General features: G+C 37.6%; 2 protein-coding genes across 4 annotated transcripts; both read right to left on the reverse strand.

Annotated features, from left to right (window-relative positions):
* On the reverse strand, positions 1-4,383 carry LOC128599442 (E3 ubiquitin-protein ligase TRIM35-like). The gene is made up of 6 exons (XM_053610986.1): positions 3,902-4,383; positions 2,080-2,175; positions 1,767-1,997; positions 1,494-1,516; positions 1,256-1,377; positions 1-1,132 (listed from the first exon to the last, which is right to left on the reverse strand). Exons 1-6 carry the CDS (start codon positions 4,304-4,306, stop codon positions 579-581), a joined length of 1,431 nt encoding a protein of 476 aa, XP_053466961.1. The 5' UTR covers positions 4,307-4,383; the 3' UTR covers positions 1-578.
* Positions 4,384-4,539: 156 nt separating this feature from the next.
* On the reverse strand, positions 4,540-14,587 carry LOC128599443 (zinc-binding protein A33). Of its 3 annotated transcripts, none has more exons than XM_053610988.1 (6): positions 12,563-14,587; positions 9,825-9,920; positions 8,050-8,274; positions 7,639-7,661; positions 7,263-7,381; positions 4,540-7,142 (listed from the first exon to the last, which is right to left on the reverse strand). In XM_053610988.1, exons 1-6 carry the CDS (start codon positions 12,947-12,949, stop codon positions 6,574-6,576), a joined length of 1,419 nt encoding a protein of 472 aa, XP_053466963.1. In that variant the 5' UTR covers positions 12,950-14,587; the 3' UTR covers positions 4,540-6,573. The 3 variants fall into 3 exon arrangements, with proteins under 3 accessions (XP_053466963.1, XP_053466964.1, XP_053466962.1); XM_053610987.1 differs by having other exon boundaries at positions 4,542-7,142; positions 8,050-8,280; positions 12,563-14,586; XM_053610989.1 differs by lacking the exon at positions 8,050-8,274 and having other exon boundaries at positions 4,541-7,142.
* Between the last annotated feature and the right edge of the window lie 1,246 nt (positions 14,588-15,833).

The raw sequence follows: 15,833 nt of genomic DNA on the forward strand, positions 1-15,833 counted from the left end.
GTAAGAAATAATAATAATAATGATAATAATAATAATAATAAAGCAATTAATACATCTTTAAGCCTAAAACTGTCTTTATAGGGTATTAGCAGCCTATCATTTTGCTCTTAGTCAGAAATGGAAAGCACAAGGCTGCCATCTTGTGTGCATCTTTTTTTATTTATTTGGCAAATGACTGTCTTTGATATCTGAAACATCACTCATTCACCATCTACATAGGTTCCCCCTGATATCCACATTGATGCCGATACGTATTAACAGGACTTATACGTACTTCTATCTTCTACCCAAACCACACAAGGAAAACAATTCTTATATCTTTTACTTCATGTCCCACAGAAATAATACCCAAGGATATTTCTGGATGTCAGTTCGCACTGGTTGATCATTTTATCAAGCATTAATCATTTCACATATCCACTAGTTTCACCTAAAGCATAAGAAGCATTTTATTTGCACAGATAATGAAGGACTTTTGTCCAAAATGTTCTGTTTCTCTGGAAACTTTGTGTACTATGCAGAATTATACTACATCTGTCATTTTTTTACTCCATGGATTAATGCTTTAGCTACTTGCCTCACTCTCTAACGTGTTCTGTATTCAGTATATAATCAATATATAATGGTAATATCCTCAGAACTGAAAGTTTGCATGGAGTAATAAAGAAAGGAAAGACTCCCTCGGTAAAAGAATGGCTGAAAGAAAACACTGGCGTGTCAGTAACAGGGTCGGAGAATTCTACTTCTCCTCTCTGAAAGTCCAGCTGAACTCTGATCTTCTGTAGGCTGTCTTTAAGATGGAGCTTAAAGGCTGCCGCTGTTGAGAACCGTGCCAGATATTCACCATGAGAAGCCTTGACACTACAGTTTTCGCTACCCAAGTCAGTTTTTCCAGTCCTTGGGATAAGTCCAGTTGTCACACCGACCTCCCAATCAGGAACGTCTGTGACGTCAATATCCCAGCTATGGATGCCTGAGGTAAATGCTTCGGAGCCTACGATGCAGTAAGCTTGATCAAATCTTTCTGGATTATTAGGGAGGTATTGTGTTCCATAACCACGCTGGACACTGGTCAGGTCATCTGAAAGGATGAGTTCAGGGTGGGCTGTGTTTGGATCCAAAATCACAGAGGCTGCAGAGAGGAAAAAATAAATAAATAAAAATAGACAGAACAAAAATCCAAGAACACCTGCAAAATACTTTTTAGGTAGCTTTTATTAGAAAATAATTCTCTAGTTTTGTGTTAGAAACTCACTGTATTGAACGATCTCCTGCATTTTCTCCCACACTCTGAACGCCAGGTTCCCCACGTGCATGGCTTCATCAATCAGCGCTCCTGAAAACATCTGCGGATCCTGCAAGGAGCATTGAGCCCTGCTATAAGTAGCAAAGCATTCAGGAGTCAGTGCTGTTATGGGTCAAAGAATTCAGAGAATTGAATTTCCAACTTGTGAAATCATTCATAGGAAAGAAACGTAAGTAGGATGACTTACGCTTTTGCTACTGCTCTTAAGCTCTATGGAAAAAAATACCAGTCAAATAAAAGACATACCAGTCAAAACATTGGGACATAGAAGCAGTTTCTTCATTATTACTATATTCTACTACTTTAGAATTATAATGAATACATGAAAACTATTAAATTAGGCATTTGAAATTATGCAGTGAGGAAGAAGTTTAAATCAAACCCTTTAAGATATGAGTTTCTGATTTCTGATTTGTTTCACACGCTTAGTTGTAGGTGCATAAATCAATCCAGTTCCTACCTGCATAAATGAGATATTCTCACTTCCAATTTCCTCTTTCATCATATTGAGAATATAGGAAAAATATGCTATCAATATGTCTATCTCTTCAATCTTCTGTTTAATCATCGCACTCTTCTGCTCCTCTTCCTGTCTCAGAGCAGCTAATCTGGATGCTTCTTCATCTTGAAGAAACTGGTGAATCTTCTCAAACTCCTTCTTGATCTGCTGCTCTGTTTTCTTGGTCTGATACTAAAAGGAACAGAACATACATTAAGTACAATGCATTACTTTTAAGAACATTATACAAGTCTTGAGGAAAGCTTCCTCCCACCTTAATGCACTTTGCAGTTGGATCATAATTTGATTTGACCTTCTTGAGGACCTGACACTTGTCCTGTAAGAGTCTGAGTACTGTTTTAAGATCCTTCTGGAATAAATTAAGCATAGTAAACTTAATACGTTTTTACAATTTGTTTATCTGTGTCTTGAAAATTTACATCCATCCATCCATCCATCCATCTTCTATACCGCTTATCCTTTTCAGGGTCATGGGGAAACCTGGAGCCTATCCCAGAGAGCATCGGGCACAAGGCGGTGTACACCCTGGACAGGGTGCCCATCCATCACAGGGCACAATCACACTCACACACCCATTCATACACTACGGACACTTTGGACATGCCAATCAGCCTACCATGCATGTCTTTGGACTGGGGAAGGAAACCGGAGTACCTGGAGGAAACCCCCGCAGCATGGGGAGAACATGCAAACTCCGTACACACAGGGCCACGGTGGGAATCGAACCCCTGACCCTGTGAGGCGAATGTGCTAACCACTAAGCCACCGTGTGCCCTGAAAATTTACAGTTTAAAAAAAAAAAATTACTTTTGACAATTGTTCTAATCTAATCACAAATTAGATTAGAATGTTTACATCAAACAGATTAAGGTACACAATTAGCATTACATAAACCTTATATAGGGCTGAATTCAGAATAAGTTTAAGAAGTTCCATCAAAATGCATGTAGGGAAAGTTACGTGTATTCAGAGTTGCCATTATGTACATCCTGAAATTATACACAGTGTGATATAAGTTATTTTATTGCACTGTTTGAGTTCATAAAATAATGGCAATGTTTTTGTTAATTCAATGCACTCTCCTATAAAGAAATTGTGCCTATGGTTTAAAGCAGTGGTTCTCAAAGTGTGGTCAGTTTAACCCCGGGGTCACAGAAACATAGCTATGGAGTATGTGGTTAGTAGTAGTAATTAATTGATTAATTAATTATTATTATTATTAGTAATTAATTGATAGATTAACTAATTTATTTGTGTATTTTTTTAAATTCTGTTACAGTGGTGGAAATCACAACCCAACATTATCAAGTTATTCGATTAATTACTGAGTTCTTATAGTTATTGGCCTATTTGATGTCAGACCTATTTGATGTGAGACAGAAACAAAACAAACAAAGTCAAAACAAGATTAATAAAATGAGCAAAACAAGAACTGGAAGAACACGGCATGGAACACACAACAGGCTACATACAACAGAAGCTTAGCAGCTAAATACAGGGTGCGTCTCAATCAGCTCCCTAGGTCGTGAATCAGTATGTACCCAATTTGGGGCACTGGTAAGGATCCTGGCTCACTACACATTGGGACAGTGATGACTCAATTTATGGCGACATGACTACATACTCGCGTTTTAAAACATCACCACAGACATTTATCAAAAACAGGCAGGGCCGATATCTTTCTGACATTATATCATTAAAAAAAAAACGCTCAGTGTCTTAGCGGTTACGGCTCTGGGTTACTGATTGGAAGGTTGGCGGTTCAAGCCCCAGCACTGCCAAGCTGCCCCTGTTGGGCCCTTGAGCAAGGCCCTTAACCCTCTCTGCTCCAGGGGCGCTGTATCATGGCTGACCCTGTGCTCTGACCCCAACCTCATAACATACTGGAGTATGCGAAGAAAAAAATTTCACTGTGCTGTAAACCCCCCCTGGAGCAGAGAGGGTTAAGAGCCTTGCTCAAGGGCCCAACGGTGGCAGCTTGGCAGTGCTGGGGCTTGAACCCCCAACCTTCTGATCAGTAACCCAGAGCCTTAACCACCAAGTCCCTTGCCCACCACTGGTTACGCTTGTCTCACCTTACGGTCATGTGCCGCGATATCTATAGTGCAACATTGATGATTTTCATGTGTTGTTGATGTGCGACACGTCACACACAACAGCTGTTCATCTTCTAGGCAGAAGAACTTGAATTTTTCACCGTGTAGACCGCAGAGTGATGTAGAACATGCTGAAGCTTTCTCTTTAGTCCTTCGCTGTAGCACGACCTCACACACATCTCTCGGTACATAACTACATGAAGAAGCCACATCGGTTTGCTCTCTGCAAACAGGACATTCCGGAGACCCCATAGACTTCCAGTACTGATCGAAACAGACTTTGCAGATATTGTGACTACATGACAGGAGAACTAGATCCTTGAAGACGTCGTGGCACATGGGACAGGATAATTCCTCAGCAGAGAACGGAAGCTGAGAATCCATTTGCGTATTTGACGCAGGTGAAAACACACAGCTGTTCTTACGGTATAGTAGTCTGGAAATCAAGGCTACACTGTGTGCCCCGGACAGCTGACGTGTTTTGGATCGTAAAGTGAGCAGCCCATCTGCTAATGTGATCTTTCAAATGTACAGAGTTTATTTTCAGGTCAGTGAGGGCGTGTCACTCTGAATGTATCATTTGCAAAACATCACACGATACACAGTGGATCCCTATGAAGCAAAGTAAAGCATGTTTAATTTAAATCAGATTTACAATTTACAGTCTTGAAGCAGTTGATTTTATTTCCAGAACGTGACATGAGCTCTTAAAGAAGGCTTTGGCATAACACTTTACATGTGCCACTAAGAATAATGGCAAAGCAATTGCAGTATATGATAGACAAAATAATTTTGCAAAACTAAAAACAATTTTTAATAAATCAATAAATTTTGAATTTCCTCAGTTTGTACACAATCTGTCGAACTGTGGATTGATGGAGTCGAAACTGCTGGCCCAAATTTAGCCTATTACCCAAAGACACTTAAAATTCAACATAGAGGCAAATACTCACATCTGTGAACCCAGTTGGAGATAGAAAAAAAGAAACCAGCCATGAGTGAGAAGAAGCAAGGTATTTCCACCTCACGAGATCCACACCAATGAGAACTCTCAGAAGTGATCCGACACCTGGAGCTCAAGCTCCAGTATTTATACTGTATTTACACAGTAGATAACCAATATATTTTAGAAAGACTATGATTTCAATACCAATAGGGTTAAAAAGAGCTCATCTACATTACCATGATGTGTAAAAAAAGGCTTATCAAATTTACCATGATGTTTTGAAAGAGGACTTTCTGACTACCATTAGGATTGAAAGTGGGAGAGAGAGAAAACAATTTTAGAGAGACCTTAGTCTCATGTTGTTATCTCATAATGTTATGTGTGTGCGTTGGGGCCGTTGTGTGTGTTATGTCTGCACGCCCGCCCTTGACTGTACGAGAGTGTGTGTGTTTCTCAGCCTGCCCTTCTCAGCTCTTATATTTCTCTGTGACTAATAAACCATAGTGTGTTACTCTTAAAGATCTTAAAGTGTGAATCCAACCAGTCCTGTGAATTTTCAATAAAATTACATATTACTCATACTAGGTCTCCCTCGTGTTTATTTCATGTCATTTTTATCCACAACAAAACTCTTTGGAGAACCTTTTCCAACCTGATGAGCATGAACTTTTTCTGAGGTCCTCAGAAATCTCCTTTGTTTGTACCATGATACACTTCCACAAACATGTGTTGTGAAGGCCAGACTTTGATAGATCTCTGTTCTTTAAATAAAACAAGGTGCTCACTTTCACCTTCAAATTAACTGATAATCCTAGACGTTCACATACTTATGCCACTTACAGATATTTAATATTGGATTATTTTCCTTAATAAGTAAATGACCAAGTATAACATTTTTGTCTCATTTGTTTAACTGGGTTCTCTTTGTCTACTTTTAGGACTTGTGTGAAAATCTGATGATGTTTTAGGTCATATTCATGCAGAAATATTGAAAATTCTAAAGGGTTCACAAACTTTCAAGGACCACTGAAGGACTGAGGATTCAAGGATGCATCAGTCACAGTGTTCTAATGCACCTTGAAGAGTTCACATTGGTCAAATCCATCTTGAGTCATATAATTTTAATAGAAATTTTAATTTATATTTGAATCTATTCATCAGTTACTGAACTTGAACAACATCATGAAAGTCTAATTCTTTGTGTTTCTTTCAAGGTGTGTAGCCTGAGCTCAAACTACACTCAAAAGTGAAAGCAAGGTGTGTTGATTTCTTGGAATGGTTGTTAAGTGCATTTTTTTTTTTTTTTTTATGGTCACAAATCAACATAATTAAATGTACTGCCCAAGTATAACCTGCAGTATGTGTGGGGAAACACTGCATTGTACTGGTGTATACAAAACTACTAGAGAGCCAATAGCTACCCCTTGTGGAAAATTACTAGGGGAATAACTAGGGGAAAACCAGGGTGAACGCTGAAATAAACATCACCTGAGCTATGTTATGAGTAAGCACACAGTTTAAATATAACTGTGCAGCTCTGAAGAAAAATGTGACGCATTATGTCCCAGATTTACTAATGTCATACTCCATTGTGTTCACCCTCAGCTGTGGAAGATACAGAAAGCAAAACAAAATGTATCTCCATTGTCCATGTCCATAGCAGCATGAGCCAGTGCTAATACAACCTGCAAAAACATTAAGAGCATTAAGGGAGCTTTCTCAGCACCACAAAAGGCTGGAGAGGCATGATCTTCAGAGGAAAGAGACTGCACATGCTGTGGAAGAACGGAAAGACCTTCTCAGTGAAGTGGTGCGAGAACATGTGGATAACGGCATTGCTGGCAGGATCTAAGAACCACACCTCCCCTGAATCCATGTCCAGACGAATTCTGACCATCTGGGGTTTGGTAGTCAAAGGCAGAGGAGTATATGCTTCCGAAGGAGACCGAGCACACAGCTTTTGGTCATCATACCCAATACCCCAAGCTCCGCTGGGAAAAACATTGGATTCTTTTCTCTGTACAGACTCTGTGGTCACTCCGAGCATCCAGAACGTGCTGCTTCCGACCTCAACGTCCCAACAGTGCAGCCCTGAAGAGAAGCCCTCAGAGCCCAGCACACACAAACTCCTAAACCTCTCAGGAGTGTCCAAAACTGGCAGTCTTGGCATGTCAGCCTGGTCTTCATGGTCATCATCACTGTCCCTCACGCTGGTCAGATCCAGGGACAGGATGAGCTGTGAATGAGCTGTGTTTGGGTCCAAGACAACAGGACCTGAGAAGACAAATCACAATTAGTGTATCTTACAGAGATCTAATAGTTAATACAAGAGCCAATTTTTCAAATCATTCTAGATGCTGAAAGTGCTCTTATAAAATTTATGAAAAAACTCACTGTATTTGATGAAGCTCTGCATTTTGTTCCAGACTTGGAACTGCAGATTGCCCAGGTACTTTGCGACATTGATTACTTCTCCTGAAGAAATATTTGGTTCTGAATCTTTGTACTGGACTCTAAAAAAACCCCAAAAGGAGTCAAGGCTGTAGTAATCCTGATACCAGATTTGAGTATTACTTTTAAATTTGTGTTTAAATAAAATCTAAATACAACAACTAAAATACATACAATTGTATTTTAAATTAAATATAAAAGCATTATTATTCCTTTATATTATATTCCTTAATAGTGTTACAAAAGTTGTATGTTTACATCTGCTGTGACAGAAACATGAAAAATCAATAAAATGGGAAGGAAGAGAAATACAACTTACTTTTCCAGATTTGTCTCAAAGTTCTGCAAAATAAATAAATAAATAAAAATAATTAGATTAGAGGTGTGCACAAGAATTCTTTTTAAAATCACACTCCCACTAACTGTCAAAGGTATTCTGACCAATCCTGCTCAGTCCTGCAAACCATTTGACCAATTCCATCCATTCCTGAATAAGCTTTGACCAATCCCATCCGTTCTTGCAAATATTTTGACCAATCCCACCCTCTCCTGCAGGAAATTTGACCAATTCTGCCCAATCCCGCAAACCCGCACAGTTACTATTATTTTTTGTACCTCCTTGCTCCTATTACTTTTGTGGGAAATGAAAGCGAGGGGTGGTATGAAAAAAAGACAGTAGACGAGTGAGGAAGAAAGAAAGAAAGAAAGAAAGAAAGAATTATACCCTGACCTTCAGGAATCTGATGTCTTCAGATTGTAATTCCACTTTTATGTCTCCAATAGTGCCTGAGAGAGCCAGTATCTCTTGTTTAATTTTTTCTATTTTCTTTTCCAGGCTCTCTGTTTTCTGCTGCACTTCCATCTCCAGTTTAATCACCAAGGCTGCTTTTTCATCTTGTAAAAACTTCCGAAGTTTCCTAAAATCCTCATTAATCTGCTTCTTCATGTAATTGGCCTGTTGCTGACATGATTAACACAAGTACCAGTAAGTCAGACATGCACACATTATATGTTTAAAAAAAAGGGCCCGACCAATATTACAATTTTGTTGCCTATAGGCCTAATAAGACTAAAAAATGATTTCTTAGCCCTGGCCAATATGGTAATAAAAAAAAATTAAAAATTACATAGCCATCAACAGTTTTGGTTAAAATGAAATAGGCTTTCCTTATATTATTAACAATTTCTTAAACAAGTAGAGTCCCCATCTAGAGCCCCAAGTTTGTCTTGTCTCGTAGCTTTCCCATAGATTTATGGCATAATTCCTGCTATATATATATATATATATATATATATATATATATATATATATATATATATATATATATTCAGTATTATTAGTTATTACACATTATTTGCAGAATTTCCACCAATGCTGTGAAACCTTAAAAAAATATTGTCTGCTTTGATCAGGTAACCAATATTGGACGGGTCCTCGTATAAAACAAAGGATAAAGTAACTTTCATACACTTTCTTTATCGTATATTATACCATATTTCTGCGTTAGTTTAGTTTATTTATTCATAAAGCACATTTAAAAATAACCGAAGTTGAAACCAAATTGCTGTACAAGTAGTATAAAACAGATTTAAAACAAACATTTAATAGTATCAAATACTAATTTGATAAAAATAAAAATTCTACACCCTCAGAACGAATTGAAAGATAACGAATAAAAGCGGGTTTTCAGAGAAGATTTGAACATAGCAACAGAGGGGGAAGATCTAATATGAAAAGTGAGACTATTCCAGAGCCTGGAAGCAGCTACTGAGAAAGCCCGGTCACCTTTAGTTTTAAAACGTGAACTTCTCCTGAAAGGAGAAGTTCAGGGTAAGCATATGCATTATGCAATATGCATTAAGGATTGCATATGTACTAAAGAACAAGTCCATGCAAAGATTTAAAAACGAATAGCAGAAATATTAAAATGCTGAAACTGACTGGCAACCGGTGTAAAGAGGCGAGGACAGGAGTGATATGCTCACGTTTTCTGGTGCTAGTGAATAATCTAGCAGCAGCATTTTGTACCATTTGCAATCAATCTAAAGCGGTTTTAGGCAATCTAAAGTAGAGAGAACTACAGTAGTCTAACCTTGATGTTATAAAAGCATGAATAACTGTTTCCAGGTCCTTCTTAGAGAGCATTTTCTTGAATTTAGCAATAGATCTTTGCTGAAAAAAGCTGCTTTTGACAACAGCACTGATCTGCTTATCAAAACGCAATGTAGGATCTAAAATGACACCAAGGTTTTTGACACAATTGTGCACATTGGTGGACAGAGGACCTAACTGATTGAAAATAGCAGTAGTTGAAACTGGTGGGCCAAAAAATGTTTATTTCAGTTTTATCACTATTTCGCTGTAAAAAAAATTCATGTCCATCCAGCATTTACTGTCATAAAGACATTCAAACAGATTTGACAGAGAACAGCTGCTGTTCAGATTTACAGGAAAATAAAGCTGTGTGTCGTCTGCTAGCTTTAAAGGAGGCTAGCTATTCTCACCTGTATGTGATGTACATTTCGATGAAAATGAACCTGGGCATCGTGAAAGCTCTGAATTTTCATTTTCAATGTATTCACTGCACTCTTAAGAATATCCTGCAATCCAAAATGCATAAATTAATCCCACTGTGAGTAAATACATTTTAGTGATACATCCAATTGAAACGTCTTTTCTGAAACCAAAAAAAAAATCAAGGGCTGGATTTTATTACTATTACCATTATTATACTACTAATTAGGTACTTGTACCTTTGCGATTACACTTGAAAAGAATAAATTATCGAAACTACCAGGTAATGAAAAAGCCATTATTAAAAAGCCAATTTTTTAAACTACATTATAGACAATAAATAAAATATATGTGAGAAATGTATATATAAAAAGATCTATTAATTATAATGACCTGAAAACCAAGCAAGATAAATTGTGGGAATTAGATAGTTAAGGTGTAGGAGCAAGATACTTACAGAGTGGAATGAGATCATTAAGGTATAAGAACAAGATAATTAAGGAGTGAGAAGGAGATCATTAAAGAGTGAGAAGGACATCGTTAAGGAGTGAAAATAAGATAATTATGGAGTGAGAAGGAGATCATTAAGGAGTGAAAATAAGATAATTATGGAGTAAGAAGGAGATCATTAGGGTGTGAGAATTAGATAATTATGGAGTGAGAAGGAGATCATTAAGGAGCGAAAATGAGATAATTATGGAGTGAGAAGGACATCATTAAGGAGTGAAAATAAGATAATTATGGAGTGAGAAGGAGATCATTAGGGTGTGAGAATTAGATAATTATGGAGTGAGAAGGAGATCATTAGGGTGTGAGAATTAGATAATTATGGAGTGAGAAGGAGATCATTAAGGAGTGAAAATAAGATAATTATGGAGTGAGAAGGAGATCATTAGGGAGTGAGAATTAGATAATTAAGGAGTGAGAATGAGATAATTAAGGATTGAGAAGGAGATCATTAGGGAGTGAGAATTAGATAATTAAGGAGTAAGAAGGAGATCATTAAGGAGTGAAAATAAGATAATTATGGAGTGAGAAGGAGATCATTAGGGAGTGAGAATTAGATAATTAAGGAGTAAGAAGGAGATCATTAAGGAGTGAAAATAAGATAATTATGGAGTGAGAAGGAGATCATTAGGGTGTGAGAATTTGATAATTATGGAGTGAGAAGGAGATCATTAAGGAGCGAAAATGAGATAATTATGGAGTGAGAAGGACATCATTAAGGAGTGAAAATAAGATAATTATGGAGTGAGAAGGAGATCATTAAGGAGCGAAAATGAGATAATTATGGAGTGAGAAGGAGATCATTAGGGAGTGAGAATTAGATAATTATGGAGTGAGAAGGAGATCATTAAGGAGTGAAAATAAGATAATTATGGAGTGAGAAGGAGATCGTTAGGGAGTGAGAATTAGATAATTAAGGAGTGATAAGGAGATCATTAAGGAGTAAGGATGAGATAATGTGTGACAATGAGATAATTAAGGATTGAGAAGGAGATCATTAGGGAGTGAGAATTAGATAATTAAGGAGTAAGGATGAGATAATGTGTGAGAATGAGCTAATTAAGGAGTGAGAATGAGCTAATTAAGGAGTGAGAAGGAGATAATTAAGGATTGAGAAGGAGATCATTAGGGAGTGAGAATTAGATAATTATGGAGTGAGCGGAGATCATTATGGAGTGAGAATTAGATAATTAAGGAGTGAGAAGGAGATTATTAAGGAGTAAGGATGAGATAATGTGTGAGAATGAGCTAATTAAGGAGTGAGAATGAGCTAATTAAGGAGTGAGAAGGAGATAATTAAGGATTGAGAAGGAGATCATTAGGGAGTGAGAATTAGATAATTATGGAGTGAGAAGGAGATCATTAAGGAGTGAGAATGAGATAATTATGGAGTGAGAAGGAGATCATTAAGGAGTGAGAATGAGATAATTATGGAGTGAGAAGGAGATCATTAAGGAGTGTGAATGAGATAATTAAGGAGTGAGAAAGAGATAATTAGGGAGTGAGATCATGCAAGGGCGTAACCATGGTATGGACATTTGGGGGGGGGAGTCCAACGAACTCGGCGGGAGGATATGCAAGTGAATGTAACGTTAATGGTCAAAAACTGGAACTGACCTTAGCCTAGCCTACTTCGTGAGTGTGCAAATATCAACACTTAATTGACGTTCTTAAGAACAAACCAGGCCATGGTATGATGCCTTCTATACTAAGCTAAGGTTACCAACTATTTAGGTATCTAGTTACTTACTGTCTGAATAAAAGCTCGTATGTTCTGCTGCACTTTTCTACACTTGGCTGCTGTCTCCATTTCTTACAGACTGAGCTGCTAAAATATATCAACGAACATGCCTTGAGTATGGGCGCAACCAAGTGTACAACTAGAGGGGGGCACACACCGATTTTCCTTAACAAACAGAAATATATTAAAAAGGAATATACATAAATGAATAGAATAGATGGAGAAAATACAGATCCGTTGGCAGGGTTCATTAAATGGGGACATATAGAAAATATTTTGTACTGTATATTGGGGGGGGGAGGGGGGGGGCAGATTGGTATTTCCCTCAACATTGGGGGGGTCACGACCCCCCAAAGAATGCGTGGTTACGCCCATGAGATCATGGCCGCGACTAAGTAACTCGAGAGAACGATATACTTAATTCTTTTTAAAGAATGAATGTCGCTAGTGGGGCCCCGAATCTATTCCATCAAAGTTGACCTTTAGTTCAGAAGCTGCTTCGTCGACAGGTATGAAGTGGTGCTGGAGGTGTTTACTAGAATCTCTGCACATTAAGCACGCGGCCTGTCCGTCATTCACACAGAAGAGTTTCAGCTTCTCTCCGTGGATGTCGCAGAGTGTCTCGGGATCACGTCGGAACTTCAGGAAGGTCTGAGACAGGTTTTTCAGAGCCAGGTTGATAGGAGGGTTTGTCGCGGATCGTTTCCTGCAAAGCGGACACTCTCTGCAGCCTTTGATGGCCCAGTACCGGTGAACGCAGGTGCTGCACGCGCTGTGACCGCACGAGAGGAGCACGGGCTCCTTAAAGACATCACAACACACAGGGCACGCGAAGTCCTCCTCAGAGAACGACCGTTTAGACGCCATTAGTGAGATCCTCTTCAGCTACACACCTCCTGACGAGTTAATGTTGGTTTACTGTTTCACTTCTTCTTCTTAAAAAAAAAACCCTCAACAGTATAATTCTTATACACGTTATACGCTCTTTACTCATGAAATAAGCTACAATACTTTACGTTTTACTTTCAGTTTGAGCCAGGGTTGCCAGGTTTCCTGCCAATTGATTCTTTTCACAGTTCCGGGTTGTTGCAATTTTACTTCCGCTACTACAACAACAATGGCAATGCCACGTACTGTTTATGAGAAGTGTAACAGAAAAACTGCGAACTGCAGTGGGATCAAAGAAACAAGTTAAAATAGACATCCCAACTCTGCCGGAACTTCCGGGAGTCTCCTGCATTTTAACAGCAAGTGATAGACTGGGTGAGAGAGTGACACGGCGCGCCCTGATTGGTCTATTTTTGTGTTACCTAATATATCAATTTTCTCGGTAGGCGGGCTTTACAGTCTACCTCTCTCTCTCTCTCTCTCTCTCTCTCTCTCTCTCTCTCTCAAGTTCATCCATCAGTTCGGTTCAGTTTACGGTCTGAAGTGTCCAAATGAAATAGTACAAAACGCACTTCACCACAGACTCCACTAAAGTGTACCCATGCATAATAGGGATTTAAAAAGAAATAAAAAACAGTGAAATGAGTATTTGCAGGTTTGGATGTCTGAGTACAAGGACATACTACTACTACTACTCATCTACTACTACAACAACTACTACTACTACTACTACTCAACTACTACTAATGCTACTACTATTACAACTACTACTACTACTACTCAACTACTACTAATACTACTATTACAACTACTACTACTACTACTCAACTACTACTAATACTACTATTACAACTACTACTACTACTCAACTACTACTAATGCTACTACTATTACAGCTACTATTGCTACTACTACTACTACTCCTCAACTACTACTAATACTACTACTATTACAACTACTACTACTACTACTCAACTACTACTAATACTACTATTACAACTACTACTACTACTACTCAACTATTACTAATACTACTATTACTACTACTATTACAACTACTACTACTACTCAACTACTACTACAACTACTACTACTACTACTACTACAAGTACTACTACTACTACTCATCTACTACTACAACTACTACTACTACTCAACTACTACTAATGCTACTACTATTACAACTACTACTACTACTATTACAACTACTACTACTACTCAACTACTACTACTACTCAACTACTACTACAACAACTACTACTACTACTACTACAAGTACTACTACTACTACTCATCTACTACTACAACTACTACTACTACTCAACTACTACTAATGCTACTACTATTACAACTACTACTACTACTATTACAACTACTACTACTACTCAACTACTACTAATGCTACTACTATTACAACTACTACTACTACTACTATTACAACAACAACTACTACTACTACAACTACTACTACTACTACTACTACTACTACTCATACTACTACTATTACAACTACTACTCAACTACTACTAATGCTACTACTATTACAACTACTACTACTACTACTACTCAACTACTACTAATACTACTATTACTACTACTATTACAACTACTACTACTACTCAACTACTACTAATACTACTATTACTACTACTATTACAACTACTACTACTACTACTACTACTCAACTACTACTTCTACTACTACTACTGCTACTACTACTACTACTACAGTAGTAGTACAGTAGTACAGTAGTACTGAACAGTAGTTCAGTCTCAGCAGTGTGGACAAAGATGTAAAAAGATGTGAAAAATCTTTCCACGGTGAGTGAAGGTGATATAATGCGTGTATTTCTGTGTTAAGCAAAAGACTGTGACGTTTAACAGAAATCAATTTCTTTCACGTCTACGTATTTAGGGTTATATGGGCCTGTCAGTAAAACCAAATAAAAAAACTTTTAGCATCATGACTGTCACTGTCCTTAATTGTATTCTTTAAAAGTAACTGATACATATGTAACCAAATAGTTTTAAAAAACAGGGATTGCCTAAATATTCCACCAAGTTACAACATATAATGCTACATGACTTGTTTGACTAATTAATTGATGCACAACTTAATACATAAAGTTAATTCATATGAGAGGAGACCACCTTGTATGTCTGCTATATTTTAATAGATAAAGTTAGCGACATAATAATAAGAAAATACATGCAAGCAACTACATATAGCAGCCCAAATACAGGAGAAAATCATGGCCCTGGCAACAGTCCTCACACGCCATGCTCCAAAATCCTCCCTCTTATTGGTTCATTCATTGTCACAGACCATCCCAGTGCTTATAGACATTCCAGCTTTTAACCCATAGACTGTATATACAATGAATACCAGATTGGCACTCTACATAAAAATGAGTAATAACAAATATATTAAATCAAAGGCACTTGCAATTTGTCCTTCTTTCAGCATATGGGAATGTAGTACAGTTCTAACAGTATTTTTCTTAAGCATTCCATTTTTTTGTACAAAGCAGTGGTTTAAAAAATTATTGGCAGCCCACTGTTAATATTTGGTGAACTATTCCCTGGAGAGAATAACAGCATTCATCCACTAACAAGGTTGCAGACATTTTCAAAGGGATTTTGGACCACTTCTCAGAATGTTGAGACTTTTAAGGTGACACAACATATAATAATAATAGTAATAACAACAACAACAATAACAGAGTTAACAAGGTGTGTCTTCATACTTTAAATATCCCATGTGCATTTCTTACATGTGCAAAGCTTCTAATACAGTACTAAACTAGGCTGTACACCATCCTACTGAGGTTTGCAGTGTTTTGTGGGAATAAATAACGAGAAGC

Source organism: Ictalurus furcatus, chromosome 23 (genome assembly GCF_023375685.1).
Source record: "Ictalurus furcatus strain D&B chromosome 23, Billie_1.0, whole genome shotgun sequence".
Classification (NCBI taxonomy): Eukaryota; Metazoa; Chordata; class Actinopteri; order Siluriformes; family Ictaluridae; genus Ictalurus; species Ictalurus furcatus.

Excerpts from the sequence above, each read along its gene's own strand:
- LOC128599442 (XM_053610986.1), bottom strand. The coding sequence starts at position 4,306 with ATGGATTCTCAGCTTCCGTTCTCTGCTGAGGAATTATCCTGTCCCATG. Across the intron at positions 2,176-3,901 it reads TCGCGGCACATGACCGTAAG|AAGGATCTTAAAACAGTACT; the intron begins GTGAGACAAGCG and ends AATTTATTCCAG. Across the intron at positions 1,378-1,493 it reads TTAAGAGCAGTAGCAAAAGC|CAGGGCTCAATGCTCCTTGC; the intron begins GTAAGTCATCCT and ends TGCTACTTATAG.
- LOC128599443 (XM_053610987.1), bottom strand. The coding sequence starts at position 12,949 with ATGGCGTCTAAACGGTCGTTCTCTGAGGAGGACTTCGCGTGCCCTGTG. Across the intron at positions 9,921-12,562 it reads AAGCAGCTTCTGAACTAAAG|GATATTCTTAAGAGTGCAGT; the intron begins GTCAACTTTGAT and ends TTTGGATTGCAG. Across the intron at positions 8,281-9,824 it reads GAAATGTACATCACATACAG|CAACAGGCCAATTACATGAA; the intron begins GTGAGAATAGCT and ends TAATCATGTCAG.